This window comes from Ranitomeya imitator, chromosome 5, assembly GCF_032444005.1.
Source record: "Ranitomeya imitator isolate aRanImi1 chromosome 5, aRanImi1.pri, whole genome shotgun sequence".
NCBI classification, from domain to species: domain Eukaryota; kingdom Metazoa; phylum Chordata; class Amphibia; order Anura; family Dendrobatidae; genus Ranitomeya; species Ranitomeya imitator.
In genome coordinates, this window is record NC_091286.1 from 107082672 (window position 1) to 107107068 (window position 24397).

The following is a 24397-nucleotide window of genomic DNA, read 5'->3' on the forward strand; positions in this document are numbered from 1 at the left end:
ACCAGACCCCAGTATTTGGCCCACAGCCAAGTTACTTCTGGAGATAGAGGAAGTTCGCAGCATATGGGGGGAGCACCATATCAATCAGAGGGATCAAATTTCCTCTATTCTCCAGAATATACTTTTCTGAATTGAACATGGGCAAAAATTTTCAGTGGCACCGAGTTTTTTTTGGTTTGTTTTTTAGCTCCAGTTGCCGGTTGGCTTTGAAAGGGGCTTTTTTTTGGTTTTTTCTAATTGAAAAATCTTTTGTAAATATTGCAAAGAATTTGTGTTCTTTTAAATATATTATATTTCAAACATAATATTCTCTTCTTTATTACAATGCGGTCAAGGCCGCTATCCTGGGTTTATGGGCTATCAATTAGTGGTTTATGTGTTGATGTGTTAACAATTGTATACGTCATACTGCTATTATTTTCATAAAACACCAAAATTTTTGTAGCCAAAAAAAACAAAAAAAAACTAATTACACCCAAATAGATTTTTTATTGATATTACAATCAATTATTTAACACAGTTTTTTTGGTAACATGAAACAAAAAATTTTTTTTTCAAACTTTTGTGTTGGTTGCTGGCGTTTCTCATTCTTCGGGATGTTGTCAAAACTGTTATCAGCGATGTCGGCAACATTTCTGGGGGGGTCAGTGTAGATGCATCCTTCTCTGCTGGTCAGGCTGCTCAACACCAGCACAGGAGTATTGCCAGTGCACGGCACCTTCAGGACTCATAAAGTAGTCAGTGAAGGATTCTCTCACACGCACACCAGAGTTGGACGGCCTACCCAGACCCCCGTTGTCAACTGGATTAAATACTGGCTGCTGGTACTCCACATCAACGTCAGTGTTGTATTCACGAGCATAGTTGTGGAGTACACAGCAAGCCTTTATCACAGCATCAACGGTGTCTGTGTCCAACTGAATGGCAGTGTGAAAGATCCTCCACTGACTAGTCATGATCCCAAAGGTGCATTCCACATATCTGCGTGCACGACTCAGCCGATAATTAAAAATCCTCCGTCGGGCATCCAGTCCCCTTCGTGGGTATGGGCGCAGCAGGGTTGTCGTTAAGGGAAACGCCTCATCCGATACCATCACGAACGGCACTGGATGTGTGGAACCCGGCAAAGGTCGTGGGGCTGGGAGCGTGCCGCCATCTCGAAGAATTTGCATCCCAATCTGTGACGTTCGCAACACCCGAGAATCCCCAGTACTACCATAGGCACCAACGTCAATGGCAACAAATTTGTAATGGGCATCAGCCACCGCCATCAGGACCACTGAAAAATACTTCTTATAATTAAAGAAGCGTGATCCTGATCGTGGTGGCTGCTGAACCCGAACATGTTTACCATCGACTGCACCTATGCAGTTTGGGAAATTGGCCACAGACTGAAAGCCTGCTGCAACCTGCAGCCAAGTCTCCTCGGTTGGGGAAGGCATCACCATGGGCTGCAACTTCTGCCAGATGACGGTACATGTACACCTCACAATGTTAGAGATGGTAGATTTACCAACTCTAAATTGGAGGTGCAGGGATGTATAGCTCTCTCCTGTGGCCAAAAATCTGAAAAGAAACAAAAAAGAAAATTAGAAATGTCACACAAAAAGGTAATTACAACATGTCACAAGTTAAGGCCGCTATTATATGCGTCCAGCACCATTCAATAATGCTGGCATTAACACCCAGCACAACACAAAGGGTGTAAAAAACATTAATAAAAGGCCTGATGGGACTTGTGCACACACGCATGCGAGATATGACCAAGTGTTGCATGGTAATCCCCGGACCTGCTGCATGCACTCCGTTGTGGAGCGTGCGGCTCCATGTATTGGTATGTGGGTGCAGACTCCGCTCCAGAGTGCAGGCGGCAGAGCCGGGGTTTACCATGCAACACTCGCCCGTATCTCACGTGTGTGTGTGTATGTGTGCCCCCTGTCCAACAAGAGGACTGGGTGGGTTTAATCACACATACTGGACACACACACAAGTAAAATACAGACCTAACAACATTCCCCCAAAAAATTGTTACTTACCGCAAGGTGATGAGCAGCCTTTCTTCAGCAGAGATGGACTTCCTCATTACCGTGTCTTGCAGTGTTAAATGGGGTGCCAGGATGGTAAGCAGTCTGTCAAAGGCAATAATTGGTAACCGACAAAACGATATAAATTTTTCAGGATATCTGAAAATTGCAAAAGAACAACAAAAAAGGGTTACTTCACAAGTATTGCTAGCCAAAAAAGGTAAATTAGTCATTCTATATATTTCTACTTACCTCCTCAAATAATTGTACAGCACATGAAAGTGCCCCTTCTCAGTTCGGTCTTCTACAAGCGGGTGCACCCACAATCGTTTCTGCACACGTCTTCTCTGCCGCCGCTAAATAGAAAAATAAAAAAATATTTCGTAAACACAACAATTAGAAAAATATATCAAACATGCAAGGAAAACAATGTCGATTATGTAAGGATACGTGTCCACATTCAGGAAGGCCCACCCCATTCTAGTACGCAATGATGCCAGATGTGTTCATTGTACAAATCCAGCATCATCACACCCGACGTATAGGGTCCTCTTTTATTCATTGCGGAGCCGCAGTTTCACAACAAGGAACACAGACATGCTGTGATCATAAAAGACGCGCAGCATGTCCGGAGTCGCAGGGCTGACGGATGACACACAGTGGACACGTGATTTCATGACATCACCTCCAGTATGCTGACATGTGGACGCTGCATGTTTGGCGCTGCGGCCACACGCAGCGCCAAACATACAACGTTTCCAGAATGTGGACAAGTACCCATAACCCAATATATAAAACAAACAGACATCTGCTTACCTGACATGCATGTCGATTCAAAATTAGAAGCATCAACCCCAGGATCGCAATCCGGTGTGGCGTGCGGAGCTGGATCCGTGGGCTGTCATCTGGACGACGCTCAGCACGTCCACTCATTTTGATGTGTAAGTTCCAAAATGGAGGATGGAAGAAGAAAAGGGTTGGACAAGGAAATGACATCATTTTTTTTTTTTTTCCCCCCCCCACTGCAGTAAACTTTATTTCTGTCAAACACAGACAATCTGCAGACAAAACTGCATCAAAAAACGCACTAAAAAACGCACTAAAAAACGCACCAAAAAACGCACCAAAAACGCACCAAAAACGCACCTGCGTTTTCTGCAGAGACCTGCGGTTTCAGTCAGGAAAAAAAAAGGATGGAAATCCTGAACGTGTGAACATAGCCTAAAGGCACCCCTAATTACCGTATATACTCGAGTATAAGCCGACCCGAGTATAAGCCGACCCCCCTAATTTTGCCACAAAAAACTGGGAAAACTTATTGACTCGAGTATAAGCCTAGGGTAGGAAATGCAGCAGCTACCGGTCAATTTCAAAAATAAAAATAGATGCTCCAAACCATTCATTATTGCCCCATAAGATGCTCCATATAAAGCTGTGCCACATATAATGCTCCATACTGTTCATTATTGCCCCATAGATGTGCCATATAAAGCTGTGCCATATAGTGCTCTGCACCGTTCATCATTGCCCCATAGATGTGCCATATAAAGCTGTGCCATATAGTGCTCTGCACTGTTCATCATTGCCCCATAGATGTGCCATATAAAGCTGTGCCATATAGTGCTCTGCACCGTTCATTATTGCTCCATAGCTCCCATATAGTGCTCTGCGCCGTTCAGTATTGTCCCATAGCTGTGCCATATAGTGCTCTGCGCCGTTCAGTATTGCTCCATAGCTGCCATATAGTGCTCTGCGCCGTTCAGTATTGCCCCATTGATGTGCCATAGAAAGCTGTGCCATTGCTGCTGCAATAAAAAAAAAAAAGCCATACTCAGCTTTCTTGCTTGCAGCTCCCAGCGTCCGGTCCCGGCGTCTCTCCGCACTGACTGATCAGGCAGAGGGCGGCGCGCACACTATATGCGTCATCGCGTCCTCTGACCTGCACAGTCAGAGCGGAGAGACACTGGGAAGATGGAGCGGCGCCGGGAAGATGGAGCGACGCCCGGCGTGTGGAACGCGGACAGGTGAATATTACATACTTACCTGCTCCCGGTGTCCCGCTCCCTCTGCCTGTCACACGGTCTTCGGTGCCACAGCCTCTTCCTCTATCAGCGGTCACCGGCACCGCTGATTAGAGAAATGAATATGCGGCTCCACCCCTATGGGAGGTGGAGCCGCGTATTCATTTCTCTAATGAGCGGTCCCACGTGACCGCTGAAGAGGAGAAGAACTGCAGCGCCGAAGACCGTGTGACGGGCAGGGGGAGCGTCAGGATCGCCGGGACTAGGTGAGTATGCCTCAACGCCCTCTCCACCTCAACCGCCGACCCTGCCGCCCACCGTGACTCGAGTATAAGCCGAGAGGGGCACTCTCAGCCCAAAATTTTGGGCTGAAAATCTCGGCTTATACTCGAGTATATACGGTAATACTTGGTTGAACAGCCTTTTGCATTCATGATAGCCTCCTAACATTTCTTGTAGCCATCTATAAGTATCTTGCACTGCTCAGCTGGTATTTTCTCCTACTCTTCCTTTGCTGTTTGTTCAAGCTTTTGAATGCTTGCAGGGTTCTGCTCACCTCAAAGATTTTCAATGCGATTGAGGTCAGGACTCATTGCTGGCCATTTTAAAACAGTCTATTTTTTGTTTTTCAACCACTCCTGTGTACTTTTGGATGTGTGCTTTGGGTCATTGTCTTGTCGGAGGACCCATGATCTTCGAATCAAACCAAGTTTTCTTACACTGGGTAGGACATTTCGCTCTAAAATCTCTTGATAATTCTCTGAATTCATGATTCCTTGATACGGTCAAGGACTCCAGTACCAGACACAGCAAAGCAACTCCACAGCATTATAGATCCTCCAACATGCTTAACTGTTGGTAGCGTGTTCTTTTCCTTATAAGCTTCATTGAGCAGTCTGTAAACAAACTGTTGCTTTGCATTACCAAAAAGCTCTATTTTTGTTTCATATATCCACAGAACATTTTTCCAGATGGATTGTGGTTCATTAAGGTACTCTTTGGCAAAGATCAGTCATTCCTTTTTGCCTTTTCTTCAACAATGGTTTCTTCCTTGGCCTTCACCCATAAAGCTCTGTTTGGTTTAGGCTGCAGTTACACTAGCAGTATTTGGTCAGTATTTTACATCAGTAATTGTAAGCCAAAACCAGGAGTGGGTGATAAATGCAGAAGCGGTGCATATGTTTCTATTATACTTTTCCTCTATTTGTTCCACTCCTGGTTTTGGTATTCAAATACTGATGTAAAATACTGACCAAATACTGCTAGTGTGACGGTAGCCTTAGTCTGCGGCGTATGGTACTTGTGGAGATCATGACCCCAGACTGTTCCAGGTTGGCCTTCAGATCTTTGACGTGGTATTTTTTCTATCATTTGCACCAACCTTCGAAGACCTCTATTGTCAATTTTCCTCTTTCTCCCACGTCCAGAGAGGTTCTTGATGGTTCCATGTTTGGGAAACTTCTTATTAACATTGTGCACTGTTGAAACTGCAATACCAAGGTATTTGGATATGGCCTTATATCCACTGGAAGTCTTGTATTTGCTAATAATAGAAGTTCTGACCTCCTCAGACAGCTCCTTTGTTGTCACCATTGTGAAAAAGGAACAGGGCCTCCCATGTGGTTTTTTAAAACACTGAAGTCATCATTTATTGGCTAATCTATGTCACATGGGCACTGATAATTAATGACAGGTGATTCTCATTTGTGATTTACCACAGGTGAGTCAAAATGTCTGTCTATACTAATTTAATGTAATACCAGTGTCACAGCAAGCTTTAGGTTTTTCTATTATCCTTCCCATTGTTTTTTTGTTTTAAATTATTGCTTATCATTTGCTCTTTTGTATTTAACTCGAGTGCTCTATACAAAAGAAATTGTTTCACTTGATCCATTTTTATGAGGAGATACCCCATATTATGTACTTAAACTTCATGGCTGCCAATAACTAGGAGCATAACTGTATGCTCTACTGGGGGTTTCAGCAGGACTCACTAAGGACAAGGCCAGAGTACTGCATGATCATTCAGCACAAAGTGACCTACAGAAGTGTTATCTGCTAGATGGTCTTACTCGTCCTTGACACTCGATTGAGTACACAATCCACCCTACGATATGCCTCGCTTATTGCACTGACTTGTTAATAGAAAATGGTCAGAGTAACATCTGGTTCGCCTGTGCTATAGGCCTTACTGAGGATCTCGGCTAGGTTGACACTCACCTACGGAGAGGCACTCACCCTGGGAGGTGATCAGAGTTCAGTCAATATTGGTTGTGTGCTACCTGTTGCTTAGAAGTCTCAGTCAGATGGTCTCACTCAACAGTGGCCAGAGTACGTTTTTTTCTGCTAGCGCAGTATACCCTGCAAGGGATCTTGCTTGTTGTATTGGGTAGCTGAGGGAAGTGGTAAGTACACCGCCTGGTTTGATTCCATAGTACAAATTGATGAAAGGCCTCAAGCTCTTCTTACTCACTCAGGAGAGTGGTCAGCATATTGACTATCCAGCTGGAAGGTCTTTGCTTGCTGATTTGAAATATCCTTGAAGAGGTTTGTGTACCCTGTGGCTCGTTTGTGAAATATGATCAGACACAGAGAAAACACTGTTCAAAGGTCATTTTCTCTCTGGAAATAGAGTACAGATAGGTTCGCTTGCGAATTAGCAGAGAGTACACGGCTTGATAATACGAACCATCTGGGAGAGAGTGGATAGAGAACCATGAGCAATCTATTACACTGAAAAAGGAACGTGATGGTCCGACCCCTTAGAAAGCTGTCAGAAAACCATCAGGTCCGCTACCGCAATCACATTACAGAGAGGATACAGCCGCTTTCATAATATGCACCACACAAAGATTGTATGGTCCCACAAGCCATCAAGAGTACAGTAGAGCGATAGAGGAACTTTGTCACATCAAAGTTGACCAGAGCTGCCAAAGGACAAAGGAAGTGCTGTGAGCCAGTGAGAAGATATTACAAAGAGCAGTTGTAAGGATGGGCACCAGCGCAATGTAGGACAAAAGTGAGGGACAAACTTGACTGTCCTGAAGAGGTGTGGTCCGGTGTCCATCGTCTGCTCCAAGCTCTGTGGAGCGGGCAAACAGGAGTCAAAAAGTAAAGAACAGTGTGCCCAGACTGCATCAAAGCACTATGGTCCTCCCATCACAATGAGACAAGACACAGGCTCACCAATACAAGCTGTTCTCTACAATGCTAGTGGGGTGAAACCTAGTGGCCCATCTCACTGTTAATCAAACTTAAAGGAGAAAGAAGTTATCAATCTCCTGTAAAATGATATAGGCAAAAACAGGTCTAAAACCTGTGTCTGCCTCCTACATGACACTAAACTGAATAGCATGATGTTGTTGAGCCAGATGTAGCCTGCTGGGAAGGAGCCCACATTTTTTTTTTTTTAAAGAAGCTCCATGTCCTATAGTCATCATTCAGTGGGCCAGGTAGTACCAGACTCTCCTAGGCAGCTTCCTAAAAAGGCTCTCTGTTCAATAGCTGTCATTCAGTTTGCCGGGCAGTACCAGACTCTCTTAGACAGCTTCTGCAATGATTGGGCAGATCACTCAGACACAACGTTTGATCACTAAGAGAAATGTTCAGATGTTCATAGTTGCACTATCGCATCCCCCCCATCTGACACTCATCTTATTAATATGATCAGTACAGTGACATCACATTCTCATTAGTGATGAGCGAGTATACTCGTTATTGGAGATTTCTCGAGCAATGCTTGGGTAAGTATTTGGATGTGCTCTGAGATTTAGTTTCTGTCGCCGTAGCTGCATGATTTGCATCTGCTAGCCAGCCTGAACACATGTGGGGGTTGCCTGTTTGTTAGGGAATCCCCACATGTATTCAGGCTGTCTAGCAGCAGCAAATCATGCAGCTACGGAGACAGAAACTAAATCCACGAGCACACCCAAATACTCTGAGATCACCCGAGCATGCTCGGAAAACCTGGAGTAACGAGTATACTCAGTCATCACTAATTCTCATTCTACTGTAGCTGAAACACAATGATGATCGTTTTAGTTAAAAGTCAAGGTTTTTCTACTCTTTGCACTACCAGCTCCATATCTGTCTGTGCCGCAAGTTCAAGGAAGCCTGCTGATGTAATACTTATTATCTGGATATGCTGGATTACGGATGGGTGACCTTTCCTTAAATCATACTAAACTTTAGAATATGCTGTGTTTGCTAGAGGACGCCAATATACGTGGCCCCATTATTGCTGTCTGTTTCATCATCATCATCTGCACATAGGAAGGATCAAATGCATGAGTAAACATGCAACTGACTTGGAGGTTTAGGTTGGAGGACTGATGGAATCCGAGCAGGTGAATAGTCATAATATATGTGAAAGAGTGAGACGTATAATAGAACATGCTGTCTGATGTGCTGGCACTCAGATTTTCCCCTCATCTCGATTGAGAATGAATGAAGTGGAGTTTCACATGCTCGAGCCTCTGCTCCAGTGAAATGGCAAAATGCAAAACACTATTTTTGGGGCCACAGCGATCAGCAAATTATCCCCTATCCAAGGGAAGTTTTAACGAGTATAAAATACACTGCTCAAAAAATAAAGGGAACACTAAAATACCACATCATAGATATCACTGAATGAAATATTTCAGTTGCAAATTTTTATTTATTTCATAGTGAAATGTGTTGAGAACAATAAAACATAAAAATGATTAATGTAAATCAAAATCAATATCCCATGGAGATTTGGAATGATACTCAAAATCAAAGTGGAAAATCAAATTACAGGCTGATCCAACATCAGTGGAAATGCCTCAAGACAAGGAAATGATGTTCAGTTGTGTGTGTGTGGCCTCCATGTGTCTGTATGACCTCCCTACAATGCCTGGGCATGCTCCTGATGAGGAGGTGGATGGTCTCCTGAGGGATCTTCTCCCAGACCTGGACTAAAGCATCCGCCAACTCCTGGACAGTCTGTCGTGCAACATGACGTTGGTGGATGGTGCGAGACATGATGTCCCAGATGTGTTTAATTGGATTCAGGTTTGGGGAACGGGCGAGCCAGTCCATAGCTTCAATACCTTCATCTTGCAGGAACTGCTGACACACTCCAGTCACATGAGGTCTGGCACTGTCCTGCATTAGAAGGAACCCAGGACCAACCGCACCAGCATATTGTCTCACAAGGGGTCTCAGGATCTCATCTCGGTACCTAATGGCAGTCAGGCTACCTCTGGCGAGCACATGGAGGGCTGTGCAGCCCTCCAAAGAAATGCCACCCCACACCATTACTGACCCACTGCCAAACCAGTCATGCTGAAGGATGTTGCAGGCAGCAGATTGCTCTCCACGGCGTCACCAGACTCTGTCACATGTGCTCAGTGTCAACCTCCTTTCAACAGTGAAGTGCACAGGGCGCCAGTGGTGAATTTGCCAATCCTGGTGTTCTTTGGCAAATGCCAATAGTCCTGCACGGTGTTGGGCTGTGAGCACAACCCCCATCTGTGGACGTCGGGCACTCAGACCATTCTCATGGAGTCAGTTTCTAACCATTTGTGCAGATACATGCACATTTGTGGCCTGCTGGAGGTAATTTTGCAGGGCTCTAGCAGTGCACCTCCTGTTCCTCCTTGCACAAAGGCTGAGGTAGCGGTCCTGCTGCTGGGTTGTTGCCTTCCTACAGCTCCCTCCACGTCTCCTGGTGTACTGGTCTGTCACCTGGTAGCGCCTCCAGCCTCTGGACACTACGCTGACAGACACAGCAAACCTTCTTGCCACAGCTCGCATTGATGTGACATCCTGGATGATCTGCACTACCTGAGCCACTTGTGTGGGTTGTAGAGTCCGTCTCATGCTGAGTGTGAAAGCACAACCAACATTCAAAAGTGACCAAAACATCAGCCAGAAAGCATTGGTACCGAGATGTGGTCTGTGGTCTCCACCTGCAGAACCACTCCTTTATTGAGTGTGTCTTGATAATTGCCAATAATTTCCATCTGTTATCTATTCCATTTGCACAACAGCATGTGAAATTGATTGTCAAACAGTGTTGCTCCCTAAGTGGACAGTTTGATTTCACAGACGTTTGATTTACTTGGAGTTATATTCTGTTGTTTAAGTGTTTCCTTTATTTTTTTGAGCAGAGTATATATAATGTGTGCTACAATCAGAAAAATACATACTTAATATAATTTGCACTTTAGGAAATCAGGATTGAGTTAATAGAAAATGAATTAAACTGAATCGTAGCTTGCAGCGCATGTACAAAGGTGTTCAGTGAACTTTTAAGGCAATACAATACGGCACAGGATACAAAGTGACCTCTTCTCACACACATACATACTCAAGTAGGGGTATGCATATTTCAATGAAAATGTATTTATCCTTCACAGTCCTTAAGGGAGTAACATTTGCTTAAACACCGATATCATGTACTTAGAAGATTATCCACATCCATGCTGACATGTTCCAAAACCATGTACATACAGCACTAGAGTCGGTTGATGCTTCTGTAAAAGCCTTCCTAAAGTTATAGCTCTATGTTTTTAATAAGGGGATGAAATGAAAACTTGGTGTATTCACGTATATGAACCGTCAGTATATAAAAAAAGGCCTAATCACTATTCTTTTCATACATATCTTCTTCCTGGCATTAATGATTTCCAAAATTCTTTAACAAAAAGAAGAACATAGGAAAGGGGTTGTCTGAACCAAATGCTTACAAAATTAATTCTATTAATGAAGATACAAAGTTCAGGTGAGACAAGCATGACTATAAATCCAATTAATCTGAGATGAGACCATTTACCCACCATCTGTGACTTCCAGCACTCTTGTCATCTAATTCAACAGCTTTACCAGCAACATTCTTCCCTGTAAAAATAGAAGCATTATCATCATTAACATTAATACACATACACAGCAATACCTTCATGTTGCTCACTGTCTAGCAAGTACTACAGCCCAGCAGCAGGTGGCGATCTACTACATTATTGAGTGTTAGAAGCTTTTGAGGCATTTTCCCTAAGAACTCTGAAATAAGGTGATTGACTTGTATCCAGGGTCAAATGACATGTTGGTAGTGGCTCAAGCAAGGCAAATACCTTCACCATTCTCAGAATCATTAACCGCAGGGACCAACTGGAAAAAACTTCTTGCATCAGCAATGATGAAAACTAGAAACCAAGGAAACCAGAAATTTGGGGATTGTCAATTAAAGGGCACCTGTCAACAAGTTTGTGTACAGTAAACTACTGACAGTGTCAGGTCAGCACCGTTATACTTATTAAAATGATACGCTGGTTGATAAAATCCGTCTTGTGGTTGTTGTTTAATCTTTATTCTCAGTGTTGAGTTAATGATATGCTCGTGCTCTGGGGAGGTCTTTGGGGTCTACATGTGATGCTCTGATTAGGTATTCAGAAGTATGGCTTCTGACAGGTCACTGATCCCTCACTGACCTGCCCCCTAGTTTACATTATGAATATTATATATATATATCTTGGAAAATAAAATCACTTCTGCAGGCAGCTTGATCGCATATGTAATGAATTAGATACACAATTGTTTGATGTAATACTGAAGTCCCCCCCCCAAAAAAAAAATCCTTTTAAAAAATGGCGCCGGACACACTTGCTCAGTAGCAGCCATCAGCGATTGCCTATAGCTGTTACTGCGCAGGCGGCGCCATATTGGAAGAGGAATTTTTTATTTCTCTAGCAAGATGGCGCTGCCTCCGCAGTAGCAGCTATCAGATCGGTGATAGCTGCTCCTGGACAGACGTGACCTGCACCATTTTTTTTTTTAGGAACTTCAGGATTATATCAAACAAATGTGTATATAATTCACTACATATGTGATCAAGCTGCCTGCAGAAGGCTTTTTTTCCCCCAAGATATATATAATATTAATTATGTAAACTAGGGGGCAGGTCAGTGAGGGATCAGTGACCTGTCAGGAGCCATACTGGAAAATACCTAAGCAGAGAAGACCCCCCACAGGCCGCCCCAGAGCACGTCATATTTTGAGCATATCATTAACTCAAAACTGAAAATAAGGATTAAACAACCACCACAAGACTTGCACTTTCTTTATAGTGGTTGTTACGGTCACATAAAAGCTTTTATTTCACTTATAATGCTTGCTGTGACAAGTTAACCCCTTAACCCCCAAGCCATTTTCCGTTTTCGCATTTTCGTTTTTGCTCCCCTTCTTCCCGGACCCATAACTTTTTTATTTTTCTGTCAAAATGGCCGTGTGAGGACTTGTACTTTTGAACGACACCACTGGTTTTAACATATCCTGTACTGGAAAATGGGAAAAAAATTCCAAAGTGCGGTGAAAGTGCAAAAAAAAAAAAAAAGTGCAATTCCACCCTTTTTTTTTTTTTACCACGTTCACTAAATGCTAAAATTGACCTGCCATTATGATTCTCCAGATCATTACGAGTTCGTAGACACCAAACATGTCTAGGTTATTTTTTATTTAAGTGATGGAAAAAAAAAAAAACACACTTTGGTACAAAGAAAAAAAAAAATTTAACCATTTTCAGAAACCCGTAGCGTCTCCATGTTTCGTGATTTGGGTCTGTGTGAGGGCTTATTTTTTTGCTCACCGAGCTGATGTTTTTATTGATACTATTTAGGTGTACATGCAATCTTTTGATCGCCAGTTATTGCATTTTATTGCAATGTAGCGGCAACCAAAGTAATGTAATTCTGGCGTTTTGAATTTTTTTCTCACTACGCCGTTTACCAATCGGGTTAATTTTTTATTGATAGATCTGGTGATTCTGAACGCAGCGATACCAAATATGTGTATGTTTGATTTTTTTTCAAATGTTTTATTTTGAATGGGGCGAAAGGGGGGTGATTTGAACATATATATATATTTTTAGAGGCACATGACAGCTGTTCAAAAGAGCTGTCATGTGACGGGAAAGATGTGGGCTCAGCATCGGAGCCCACATCAAAGGGAGGGATTCCAATGTGGCCATACTATTACGGCCAACGTCAGAAAGGGGTTAATCATTTGACAGTTGTATCTCTATTCTATATATTCATCCAAAATAAAGTATAACACATTGGAAGAGGAACACTCGATTCCTGGGACACTCACATGTTCCTCTTCCGATGTGGTGTACTTAATTTTCTCATCACCACACGATTACAGACAAAGAAAACCAGCAACCTGTGGACAAACATTTCTGTGGTCCAGGACACAACTTAAACAATATGAAAGTTGTTATATTAGAAGGAAACTTCAAAATCACAAACACTCTGACATGTCTGTGAACAAATATTTATGGCAGTCTTTGATCCCCTCCACACAGGACTATATCTGTAATAAGGATTTATGACATAGTACAACAGACCAGACCCGTGGAAGCGCTCGGTATTAGCGCGAAACGGCCGTCGTCGTCTTGCCTGTCGCACTCCCTCTCTCACTCCCTCCCTTGAACCGCGAAGATGTTTTTCTATATGCTCCAATAAAGGACATTTGAATTGCCACTGATTGGTGAGTGCTATTGCGTTTTTTCTACTTTTTCAATTTATACACAGGTTTCAGCCGGCCGGCCCCGACCAATTAGGCTATCTTCACACTTTGCGGATTTTGCTGCGGATCCGCAGCGGATTTGACCGCTGCGGATCTGCAGCAGTTTCCCATGAGTTTACAGTACAATGTAAACCTATGGAAACAAAAAACGCTGTGCATATGCTGCGGAAAAAACCGCGCGGAAACGCAGCGGATTACATTCCGCAGCATGTCACTTCTTTTCTGCGGATTTTAACCTGCTCCAATAGGAAACTGCAGATGAAAATCCGCAGAAGAAACCGCAGTAAAAACCGCGATAAATCCGCAGTAAAAAACGCGACGGGTTTTCACTGCGGATTTTGGAATTCTGCTGCGGAAAAATCCGCAGTGGAATCTGCAAAGTGTGAACATAGCCTTAGCGAAGCGTGGTTCAAATTCCGAGCCAATCCGCGGCCGGACTGCGCCAGTCGCTGATTGGTCACGCCTGGCCACGAACAATCAGTGAAGCCATGGCCGGCTCCTGGTTTTTAAGAGCCCCGGGCGAAAGAAGTCTCAGTGGGCCCCCTTCTTTAACACATACCACGATTCATGATGCACAGATACAGCAGAGAAATATAGCACAGCCAAGTAGCGCATAACACAGCCCATGTAGCACAGCCCATGTAGTATATAGCACAGACACATAGTATATAGCACAGCCACGTAGCATATAGCCCAGCCACGTAGCATATAGCCCAGCCACGTAGTATATTGCCCAGCCACGTAGTATATTGCCCAGCCACGTAGTATATTGCCCAGACACGTAGTATATTGCCCAGCCACGTAGTATATTGCCCAGCCACGTAGTATATTGCCCAGCCACGTAGTATATTGCCCAGCCACGTAGTATATAGCAGACACGTAATATATTGCACAGCCACGTAATATATAGCACAGAGACTTAGTATATAACACTGCCCATGCAGTATGTAACACAGGCCACGTAGTATAGAGCACAGTGATGTAGTATATTACCAAGCCACATAATACACACCACAGCCACGTAGTATATAGCGCAGACCACATAGTATATGGCACAGAGATGTAGTATATAATACAGCCCACGTAGTATATAGCAATGTGGGCGCCATATCCCTGTTAAAAAAAAATAATTAAAATAAAAAATAGCTATATACTCACCCTCCGTCGGCCCCCGCATCCAGCCGAGGCATTTACCGATGCTCCTCGTGACGCTCCGGTCCCAAGAGTGCATTGCGGTCTCGCGAGACCGCTACGTCATCATCTCGCGAGACCGCAATGCATGGACCAGTCACCGGAGCGTCGCGAGGAGCGGGAAACACCTCGGCTGGATCAGGGAGCCGACAGAATGGGAGTATATAATGATTTTTTATTTTTTTTAAATTATTTTTAACATTAGATGTTTTTACTATTGATGCTGCATAGGCAGCATTAATAGTAAAAAGTTGGTCACATAGGGTTAATAGCAGCGTTAACAGAGTGCGTTACACCGCGGCATAACGCGGTTCGTTAATGCTGCCATTAACCCTGTGTGAGCGCTGACTAGCGGGGAGTATGGAGCGGGCACTGACTGAAGGAGAGTAGGGAGCGGTCATTTTGCCACCGGACTGTGCCCGTCGCTAATTGTTCGTGGCCGTTTTGCAGCGACCAATCAGCGACTTGAGATTTCCATTACAGACAGAAAGACAGACAAAGACGGAAGTGACCCTTAGACAATTATATAGTAGATGTCTAGGCACCGGAAAACCCAAGCCACGGGTATACTCGCTCATCACTACTTAGGATAAAACAGCAATGTCTGATCAGTGGGGGTGCGACACCTGGCACCCCTTTCGATCAGCTTGTCATGGTATGGATTTGTAAAGGGCGCAGATGTGCAATACCTGGCTGCAGCCGCCATCTGTAGAAGGAGCAGCTCTGTAACTGAGCACTTCCATTCGCCACCAAGAACAGCTGATCGGCAGGGGTGCTGATTAGACATTGATGACCCGCCAAATCAGATATTTTAGCTTACAAAGAGAAAAAAAAAAAAACGACACCAGTCTGTGACAAATGTTCTTTATGTGAAAAAAAAAACGATTGATGACTAATTGGCTGCAGTAGTCACGTGTCACAATCTCAAGTCAGCCACTAGGAAGAGCAGCATAGACGTCCAGTGCGGCTGTGGAACAGAACATAAAAAACAGGAAACTTTGATGTTTCATCCACCATATTGGAAAGTTCCTCTTACCGTCAGCAGCATAGGTTTTCTTTTCTTCTACATTATTTGCCAGATAAAACATATCGCTGTACGCCCGCGCCAGCCTCCAAAGGAATTCAACCTTATTTCCGTACTAAAAAGAAACACAAAACGTCTTAGACGACAAACTCCTCACAAATGGAAATGTCTAACTAGAGCTGAAGTTGGAGAAAATATTAAATATGCAAAACAGATATATATTTCATGGTCTTTATCATCCTTAACCCCTTTCCGCCAAAGTCCAATTTCTTTTTCTTTTTACATGTTCGTTTTTCTTTCCCTGTTTTCAAGGCCCATAACGTTTTCTTATACTTTTCCATTAGTGTAGCCATTTGATCGCTTTTTCTATATACTGCATTACTACTGTTGCAATACCACTATGTAACATCTTTCCATATTAAGACCAGCCACTGACTGGGCTTCATAGGAAGACAAAGATGGTAGCCTTAGAGGCTGTCAACAGGCCTCCTGCTGCCATGACAACCCACTGGCACCCCAGGATCGCATCTTGGGGGGGGTAGATGGAGCCAGGGAGCGCCGAAATCGCGCCATTTAAATGCCTTGGGTTACGAGGATGAACCCAATCCATATGTCCCATTAATGAGGATGTCCTACAAAGTACATTTTAATAAATAGATCTTTGAATAATAGTAAGTTCCACAATTGGATGTGTTCAAGTTTTCCTGTGCTACGATAATCTTATAAATGTGCCCCTGCTATGTACTGTTTTATTTGCGGAGTTTTAACATGCAGGAACATGACCTGCACCGCAGCTTCTGGCCAGGGAGTGACACATAGGAGTTTACAGTCGACACAGCAGGGGCTCACAACTGCTTCCTTCTGTGAGGTAATACATTTCCCTGCCTGTTTTATCAAAGGACACAGTGTTTCTGCTAGTCTCCAGCCCTCTGAGCTCATCATAAATCAAGTCAGTAATGGAGCTCTGATGCCCATTAATCTCATATATCACTGACTTAATTTAAGATGAGCTCACAAGGCTGGAGATGTGGCGGAAACACTGGTTCCTGTGATAAAACAAGCAGGTAAATATGTTACCACATAGATAGAAGCAGCTGCTTGCACCTGCTGTGTCATTTGTTAACTAACTTATCATAAGTGGCTTATGCTTCCTCCCCTGGCCAAGGGATGTGGGTATGTGCTGACCATGATCTGGAGCTGCTATTCATGGTCAGACACAGCAAAACATTACATAGCAGGTGCACGTTTATAAGATTCTCTCAACAGGAACATTTTTTAAGGCATTCAGTTGTAGAACTTATTAATGTACCAAGATGTGTTAATTAAAATGTATTTTATCCTTGGGACAACCCCTTCTAAGAATTTAAGGATATGGTAAAAAAGGATCTTACACCATGAGCCAGAAAGCCATACTGGAAAAATGGGCCCATCTAGGGCATTTTGTTGTTCAAATACCTTTTCCTGCTTGTTAAGTAACATCCTGAACCCATCCTGCTTCTCGGACTCTGAGCCATTGTGGTTAGTATCAGCTTGCTTAAGAAGAGAAAGCAATTCAGCTTGGTCTTCAGGGATTTTAGCTATCTGTGTTGGGAGAAGTCCCACTCCAGGCTCATCCTCTGATTCTACTTCGGTGTCAGTCTGAGCAGTGAGATAGCTGAGAAAAATCAAAGACAATGTACATAAATTACCGTTTGCTTTAATTTTTCACAATTTTTAGGTTTTTAAAAGGTCTCAATCAACAGCTACATTTCTGAGACAGCACCTATTCCATCAATACCTAACAGCTTGGTCATCCATGTTTTAAATGGAACCTCTTTGATCATATATTGTGCCTAAACCAATATCGTGGCTCATTATTACATAAAATACAGTCTAGCCAAATCACAGAAAACAGCAGGCGCTAGATAAGTCAGCTGGGTAGTGTCCAGATCGGGAACAGTCATATAGTCAGTCCTACTTTTATATTAAAGAAGCCTATCTATACAACATTAAGTATGTACAGTGGTTTGCAAAAGTGTTCACCCACCTGGGCTTTTTACCCATTTTGTTACATTACAACGTGTGCTTAAATATTTTTTTCAATTGATTTATGTGTGATGCATCAGCACTAAATAGTTTAAACCAGAAAAAGAAAAAAAGTGAGCGGCACAGCTCGACTTTGCAGAGATTATAAACTCAATGTGGAGAGTTTCCCAACAAAAGGTAGTCCGATCAGGTGAAAGGCGGTGCTTGCGTGAAACAAAGTGTCCATATAAATAAAAAAATAGAAAAAACGCAATAGCACTCACCAATCAGTGGCAATTCAAACGTCCTTTATTAGAACATGCAGCAAATCATCTTCACGGTTCAAGGGAGGGAGTGAAAGTAGGAGTGCGACAGGCAAGACGACGACGATCGTTTCGCGCTAATGCCAAGCGCTTCCACGGGTCTGTGTCCAGGAGGAAGTGACGCCTAGATAAGCAGGTAAGAAACAACCAGCTCCTCCCACGCCACCTCCCCCCGGGACAACCACAGTGCACAGTGTGTGTAAAATAACAAAAAACAAAACAGTTAAAAACAACAACGGCTAGAGCACCTTATTACACACAGCAATATAGAATAAGAACGGTCATTAAGACCTGCTGAGCCAGTGGCTCTTGTCCGTATGATCCATTTAGTTTCTTGCCTCAGTAAGATTTTGTGCAGATCACCACCCTGCGCCAGTAGATTAACTCTTTCAAGGCCCGCAAACATTAACACCTCTGGGTTACCCTGGTGTGCTTCTCTTACATGCTCAATTAATCTCGGGACACCTTTCCCGCTTTCAATAGATTTAAAATGTTCACGGAAGCGTACATATAGGCAGCGGATCGTCTTACCAATGTAGAACCTCCTGCAGGGACAGAAGACCACATACACCACATGCTGCGTTTTGCATGAGATGAAGTGCCGCACTTGATGCATAATGGGGCCAATATGTACCGTTGGACCCTGCATATGAAACTGGCAGAACCGACAGTGGCCACAGCGGTAGTTACCCAAAGGTGCGGCACGTTCCAGCCATGTAGATCTTTCTTTCGTGATCCGATTATGTACTAGCGAATCTCTAATACGTGCACTTCGTCTATTAGATACTAAAGGGCCCCCTGTTATGAAAGGCAATTCAGAATCACAATGGACATGGAGGTCAGAGCTCATTCAGTGAACTGACAATAACCCTAAATAATAGAACGAGCTCTGAGACATGGGAACTCTGCAGACCGCAATCCCTAAGCCTATCAAACCACACTAAAGGTAGCCGTGGAGCGCTCCTGACCAGAATCTAGGCGCCTCGTCACAGCCTGAGAAACTAGCTAATCCTGAAGATAGAAAAATAAGCCTACCTTGCCTCAGAGAAATTCCCCAAAGGAAAAGGCAGCCCCCCACATATAATGACTGTGAGCAAGATGAAAACACAAACATAGAGATGAAACAGATTTACCAAAGTGAGGCCCGACTAGCTGAACAGAACGAGGATAGGGAAGATAACTTTGCGGTCAGCACAAAAACCTATAAAAAACCACGCAGAGGGGACAAAAAGACCCTCCGCACCGACTAACGGTACGGAGGTGGTCCCTCTGCGTCTCAGAGCTTCCAGCAGGCGAGTAAAACCAATAAAGCAAGCTGGACAGAAAAATAGCAACAAAATAACATAAGCAAAACTTAGCTTTGCAGAGCAGCAGGCCACAGAAATGATCCAGGGAAAAAACAAGTCCCACACTGAAACATTGCCAGGAAGCATAGATCAAAGCATCAGGTGGAGTTAAGTAGAGAAGAAGCTAACGAGCTCACCAGATCACCTGAGGGAGGAAACTCAGAAGCTGTAGTACCACTTTCCTCCACAAACGGAAGATCCCAGAGAGAATCAGCCGAAGTACCACTTGTGACCACAGGAGTGAACTCTGCCACAGAATTCACAACAGCCCCCTATGGTTCTCCCTGTAAGATCCCTATCTCTCTCCAGTACGTGCCAATGTCTGCGAATAGACGCTCTTATTTCCCTATCTAATGGGCCGTATTGAAAGCAGAAAGTAAACCGTTGTCCGGAAGCATCAGGTCGCCTCCCCTTACTATCTGGTGATAACATCTCAACCCGTTTTACGGCGGACCTCAATAGCTCCTCTGGGTAACCTCTGTCACGAAACCTCCCACAAAGCTCCTTAGACTGGCTCAGCAGGTCTGAATGATCGTGTTGACATGTCTGTTTTTTTATAAAACGCTAACGTTGTTTTTGCGTATATTTGCTGTTCTATATTGATCGTCATCCCAGATTGATCCCCATCTTGTACTCTTGTGGTTGTAAGTAATTATTCTGTTTTGTACAGGTTTATTCAGTAAGTATTTGTAAGCCGTATACATATTTCTCTGACTTTTTTTTTTTTTTTCCTCTGAGTCAGGTGAATTCAGGTGTGGATTCCTTTGTATGTCTTGGAATAGAGGACATAATTAGTATTCTGGAAAGACTGGTCTATTATAATTGGCTACCGTTCTTATTCTATATTGCTGTGTGTAATAAGGTGCTCTAGCCGTTGTTGTTTTTAACTGTTTTGTTTTTTGTTATTTTACACACACTGTGCACTGTGGTTGTCCCGGGGGGAGGTGACGTGGGAGGAGCTGGTTGTTTCTTACCTGCTTATCTAGGCGTCACTTCCTCCTGGACACAGACCCGTGGAAGCGCTTGGCATTAGCGCGAAACGATCGTCGTCGTCTTGCCTGTCGCATTCCTACTTTCACTCCACCCCTTGAACCGTGAAGATGATTTGCTGCATGTTCTAATAAAGGACATTTGAATTGCCACTGATTGGTGAGTGCTATTGCGTTTTTTCTACTAAATAGTTTAAGTAAGAGAAGTGAGAAAAATATGGGCATAAAATTACATTTATGGGGTCAAAACTAAAAATTGGCATGTGCATACAGTACAGATCAAAAGTTTGGACACACCTTCTCATTTATAGATTTTTCTGTATTTTCAGGACTATGAAAATTGTACATTCACACTGAAGGCATCAAAACTATGAATTAACACATGTGGAATTATATACTTAACAAAAAAGTGTAAAACAACTGAAATTTTGTCTTATATTCTAGGTTCTTCAAAGTAGCCACCTTTTGCTTTGATGACTGCTTTGCACACTCTTGGGATTCTCTTGATGAGCTTCAAGAGGTAGTCACTGGGAATGGTCTTCCAACAATCTTGAAGGAGTTCCCAGAGATGCTTAGCACTTGTTGGCCCTTTTGCCTTCACTCTGCGGTCCAGCTCACCCCTAACCATCTTGATTGGGTTCAGGTCTGGTGACTGTGGAGGCCAGGTCATCTGGCGTAGCACCCCATCACTCTCTTTCTTGGTCAAATAGCCCTTACACAGCCTGGAGGTGTGTTTGGGGTCATTGTCCTGTTGAAAAATAAATGCTGGTCCCACTAAACGCAAACCGGATGGAATTGCATGCTGCTGCAAGACGCTGTGGTAGCCATGCTGGTTCAGTATGCCTTCAATTTTGAATAAATCCCCAACAGTGTCACCAGCAAAGCACCCCCACACCATCACACTTCCTCCTCCATGCTTCACGGTGGGAACCAGGCATGTAGAGTCCATCAGTTCACCTTTTCTATATTGCACAAAGACATGGTGGTTCTAACCAAAGATCTCAAATTTGGACTCAGACCAAAGCACAGATGTCCACTGGTCTAATGTCCATTACTTGTGTTCTTTAGCCCAAACAAGTCTCTTCTGCTTGTTGCCTGTCCTTAGCAGTGGTTTCCTAGCAGCTATTTTACCATGAAGGCCTGCTACACAAAGTCTCCTCTTAACAGTTGTTGTAGAGATGTGTCTGCTGCTAGAACTCTGTGTAGCATTGACCTAGTCTCTAATCTGAGCTGCTGTTAACCTGTGATGTCTGAGGCTGGTGACTCGGATAAACTTATCCTCAGAAGCAGAGGTGACTCTTGGTCTTCCTTTCCTGGGGCGGTCCTCATGTGAGACAGTTTTTTTGTAGCGCTTGATGGTTTTTGCAACCGCACTTGGGGACACTTTCAAAGTTTGCCCAATTTTTCGGACTGACTGACCTTCATTTCTTAAAGTAATGATGGCCACTCGTTTTTCTTTACTTAGAATTTGTATTATGGCAAGAAAAAAGAAGCTAACAGTCTATTCAGTAGGACTATCAGCTGCGTATCCACCAGAATTCTGCTCAACACAAATGATGGTTCCTACCCTATTTATAAGGCAAGAAATTCCACTTATTTAACCTGACAGGGCACACCTGTGAAGTGAAAACCATTTCCGGTGACTACCTCTTGAAGCTCATCAAGAGAATGCCAAGAGTGTGCAAAGCAATCATCAAAGCAAAAGGTGGCCACTTTGAAGAACCTAGAATATAAGACATAACAAAAAAGTGTGAAACAACTGAAATTAAGTATATATCGTATATACTCAAGTATAAGCCGAGATTTTCAGCCCATTTTTGGGGGCTGAAAGTCCCCCTCTCGGCTTATACTCGAGTCAAACCTAGGGGTCGGCAGGGGAGGGGGAGCAGGGGCACGTGTCTGTATGGGGCCCATAACGTTTGTGCAGCACTATATGGGGCAAGTGTCTGTATGGAGCATCTTATGGGGCCATAATCAAGGTTTGCGCAGCACTATATGGGGCAAATATCTTTATGGAGCATATTATGGGGCCATAATCAACATTTGTGCAGCATTATATTGGGCAAATTTGTCTACGGAGCATCTTATGGGGCCATTATTAACCTTTATGCTGGATTATATGGGGCATATTTTAATATGGAGCATTTTATGGGACCATCTTAAACTTTATGGAGCATTATATGGGGCTCCTGATTCAATATGGATATTCAAAAACACTTAACCTACTGATGTCTCAATTAATTTTACTTTTATTGGTATCTATTTTTACTTTTGACATTTACCGGTAGCTGCTGCGCTTCCCACCCTAGGCTTATACTTGAGTCATTTAGTTTTCCCAGTTATTTGTGGCAAAATTAGGGGTGTCGGCTTATACTCGGGTCGGCTTATACTCGAGTATATACCGTAATTCCACATGTGTTAATTCATAGTTTTGATGCCATCAGTGTGAATTTACAATTTTCAGTCATAAAAAAACAGAAAAATCTTTAAATGAGAAGGTGTGTCCAAACTTTTGGTCTGTACTGTATATATTTATTATCCCTTTTAATTCTGAGCAGATCAGTGGGAGTCAGAGTCCCAATAAATACGCAAAATCAAACCCTCAGAATCCAGATGTTACAGCATAGTGGATGGGATTTCAAGAAACTCCATGTCCACAGATGCCCACGGATCATCCGCGGGCACTAACATGCAGCAAGTGTTTCCAGACTGCAGCACGTCAATTTTTTGTGAATTGCATCTCCGCAAGAGAAATTTCACTGATAGAATGTATTGAACGCAGAGGAACCGCACTGTTCAGTGAACACATGCAGACTCACCTGCATTCAATAAAAGGCAGCTATTTGGAAGCAGCAAACATGCGCTGCGTCCACAGCGCAGCTAGCTCCAGATCGTGGGCACCCGGCCTTACAGGTGTGCAGCTCAGGAGACAGGATGCTTTGTACTGCATCCGTACATCGCTATGTGTGCACTCGGGCAAAAGTTGTGCTTCTATCTCCTGAACTGCTCACTTCCAAGACATCGATGGGTGTATAGATCGAAAGATTTGCTTAGAATTAACAGGCTTAGAACATAGAAAAATATATATTTTAAAAGTTTAGCTGCTCTAAGTCATCTAAACCTGCTAATTTCAGAAATGGCACAGCATGGTGAATATAATCATGGGAGCCAATCTTTTGAATAAAATGCGATTCTTCATTATATGTACAATAAGTACCGACTGTAATCGATAGACGTTGCCTTCGTTTTAGGACCTATTGTAACGATTTATCTATTTTTTGGCCCATTTGTTTTGGAGGATCCTGGACTGAACTGCCCAATGGTGTGAAATATTTCAGCCAAACCTTCTACAGTTGTGACCTCTAGTTTACTCAACGGTTCAGAATAAGTGAAGGACCACTTGATTCTACAAATATGCTGTAGAATTTTACAAATTACTACACTTAGGCTTCTTTCACATTTTTGTCGGTACTTGGCTGTCGCCAAGTGTTGGCGCGATATACCGACGGAAGTTTGTGAATTTATGAGTGACGTGAGCAGCAGAGTGGAGTTCCGACTGGGCATGCGCAGTAAAAAATGCAGGACACAATGTACGAAAAAACATTCCCTTGAACGTTGTTTTGATAAGACGGCCTGCCAACTACCGACGCGTCCAGTGCACGACGTATGGAACGTGTGTCATTTTATTACGTAATGTACTGGAAAGCGGGGAAAAAATATTCCACAATAGTGTTTTGGATTTCGTATGAATGGCATTCATTATACAGTAAAAGTTATTTTGATCCCCTTAAATATCATCAGTATGCCTTTAACCTCTTAACTCCAGGAGCTTTTTTCGGTTTTGTGTTTTAATTTTTTACTCCCCTCCTTCCCAGAGCCATAACTTTTTATTTTTCCGTCAATATGGTTATGAGAGGGCTTATTTTTTG

At 43.3% G+C, this 24397-nt stretch overlaps 2 protein-coding genes across 3 annotated transcripts in view; both read right to left on the bottom strand.

Annotated features, from left to right (window-relative positions):
- RMDN2 (regulator of microtubule dynamics 2) overlaps positions 1-24397 on the bottom strand; it is a 157588-nt gene that overhangs the window by 93609 nt on the left and 39582 nt on the right. For both annotated transcript variants that reach the window (XM_069769014.1, XM_069769016.1), the window contains 3 exons: positions 17262-17460; positions 15819-15921; positions 10849-10909 (listed from right to left, as the gene is read on the bottom strand). In XM_069769014.1, coding sequence (XP_069625115.1) covers positions 10849-10909; positions 15819-15921; positions 17262-17460 — 363 coding nt within the window. The remainder of the gene's footprint in view (positions 1-10848; positions 10910-15818; positions 15922-17261; positions 17461-24397) is intronic.
- LOC138681486 (uncharacterized) lies at positions 475-2975 on the bottom strand. The gene is made up of 4 exons (XM_069769013.1): positions 2841-2975; positions 2277-2380; positions 2037-2183; positions 475-1566 (listed from the first exon to the last, which is right to left on the bottom strand). The coding sequence occupies exons 1-4, from the start codon at positions 2955-2957 to the stop codon at positions 645-647; spliced, it is 1290 nt and encodes a 429-aa protein (XP_069625114.1). The 5' UTR covers positions 2958-2975; the 3' UTR covers positions 475-644.

What these genes read in the sequence shown, in the direction of transcription:
- LOC138681486 (XM_069769013.1), bottom strand. Translation starts at nt 2,957, where the DNA reads ATGAGTGGACGTGCTGAGCGTCGTCCAGATGACAGCCCACGGATCCAG. An exon ending in CTGTACAATTATTTGAGGAG is followed by an intron (nt 2,184 to 2,276) that starts GTAAGTAGAAAT and finishes TGCAATTTTCAG; the next exon opens with ATATCCTGAAAAATTTATAT. An exon ending in AGGCTGCTCATCACCTTGCG is followed by an intron (nt 1,567 to 2,036) that starts GTAAGTAACAAT and finishes GTTTCTTTTCAG; the next exon opens with ATTTTTGGCCACAGGAGAGA.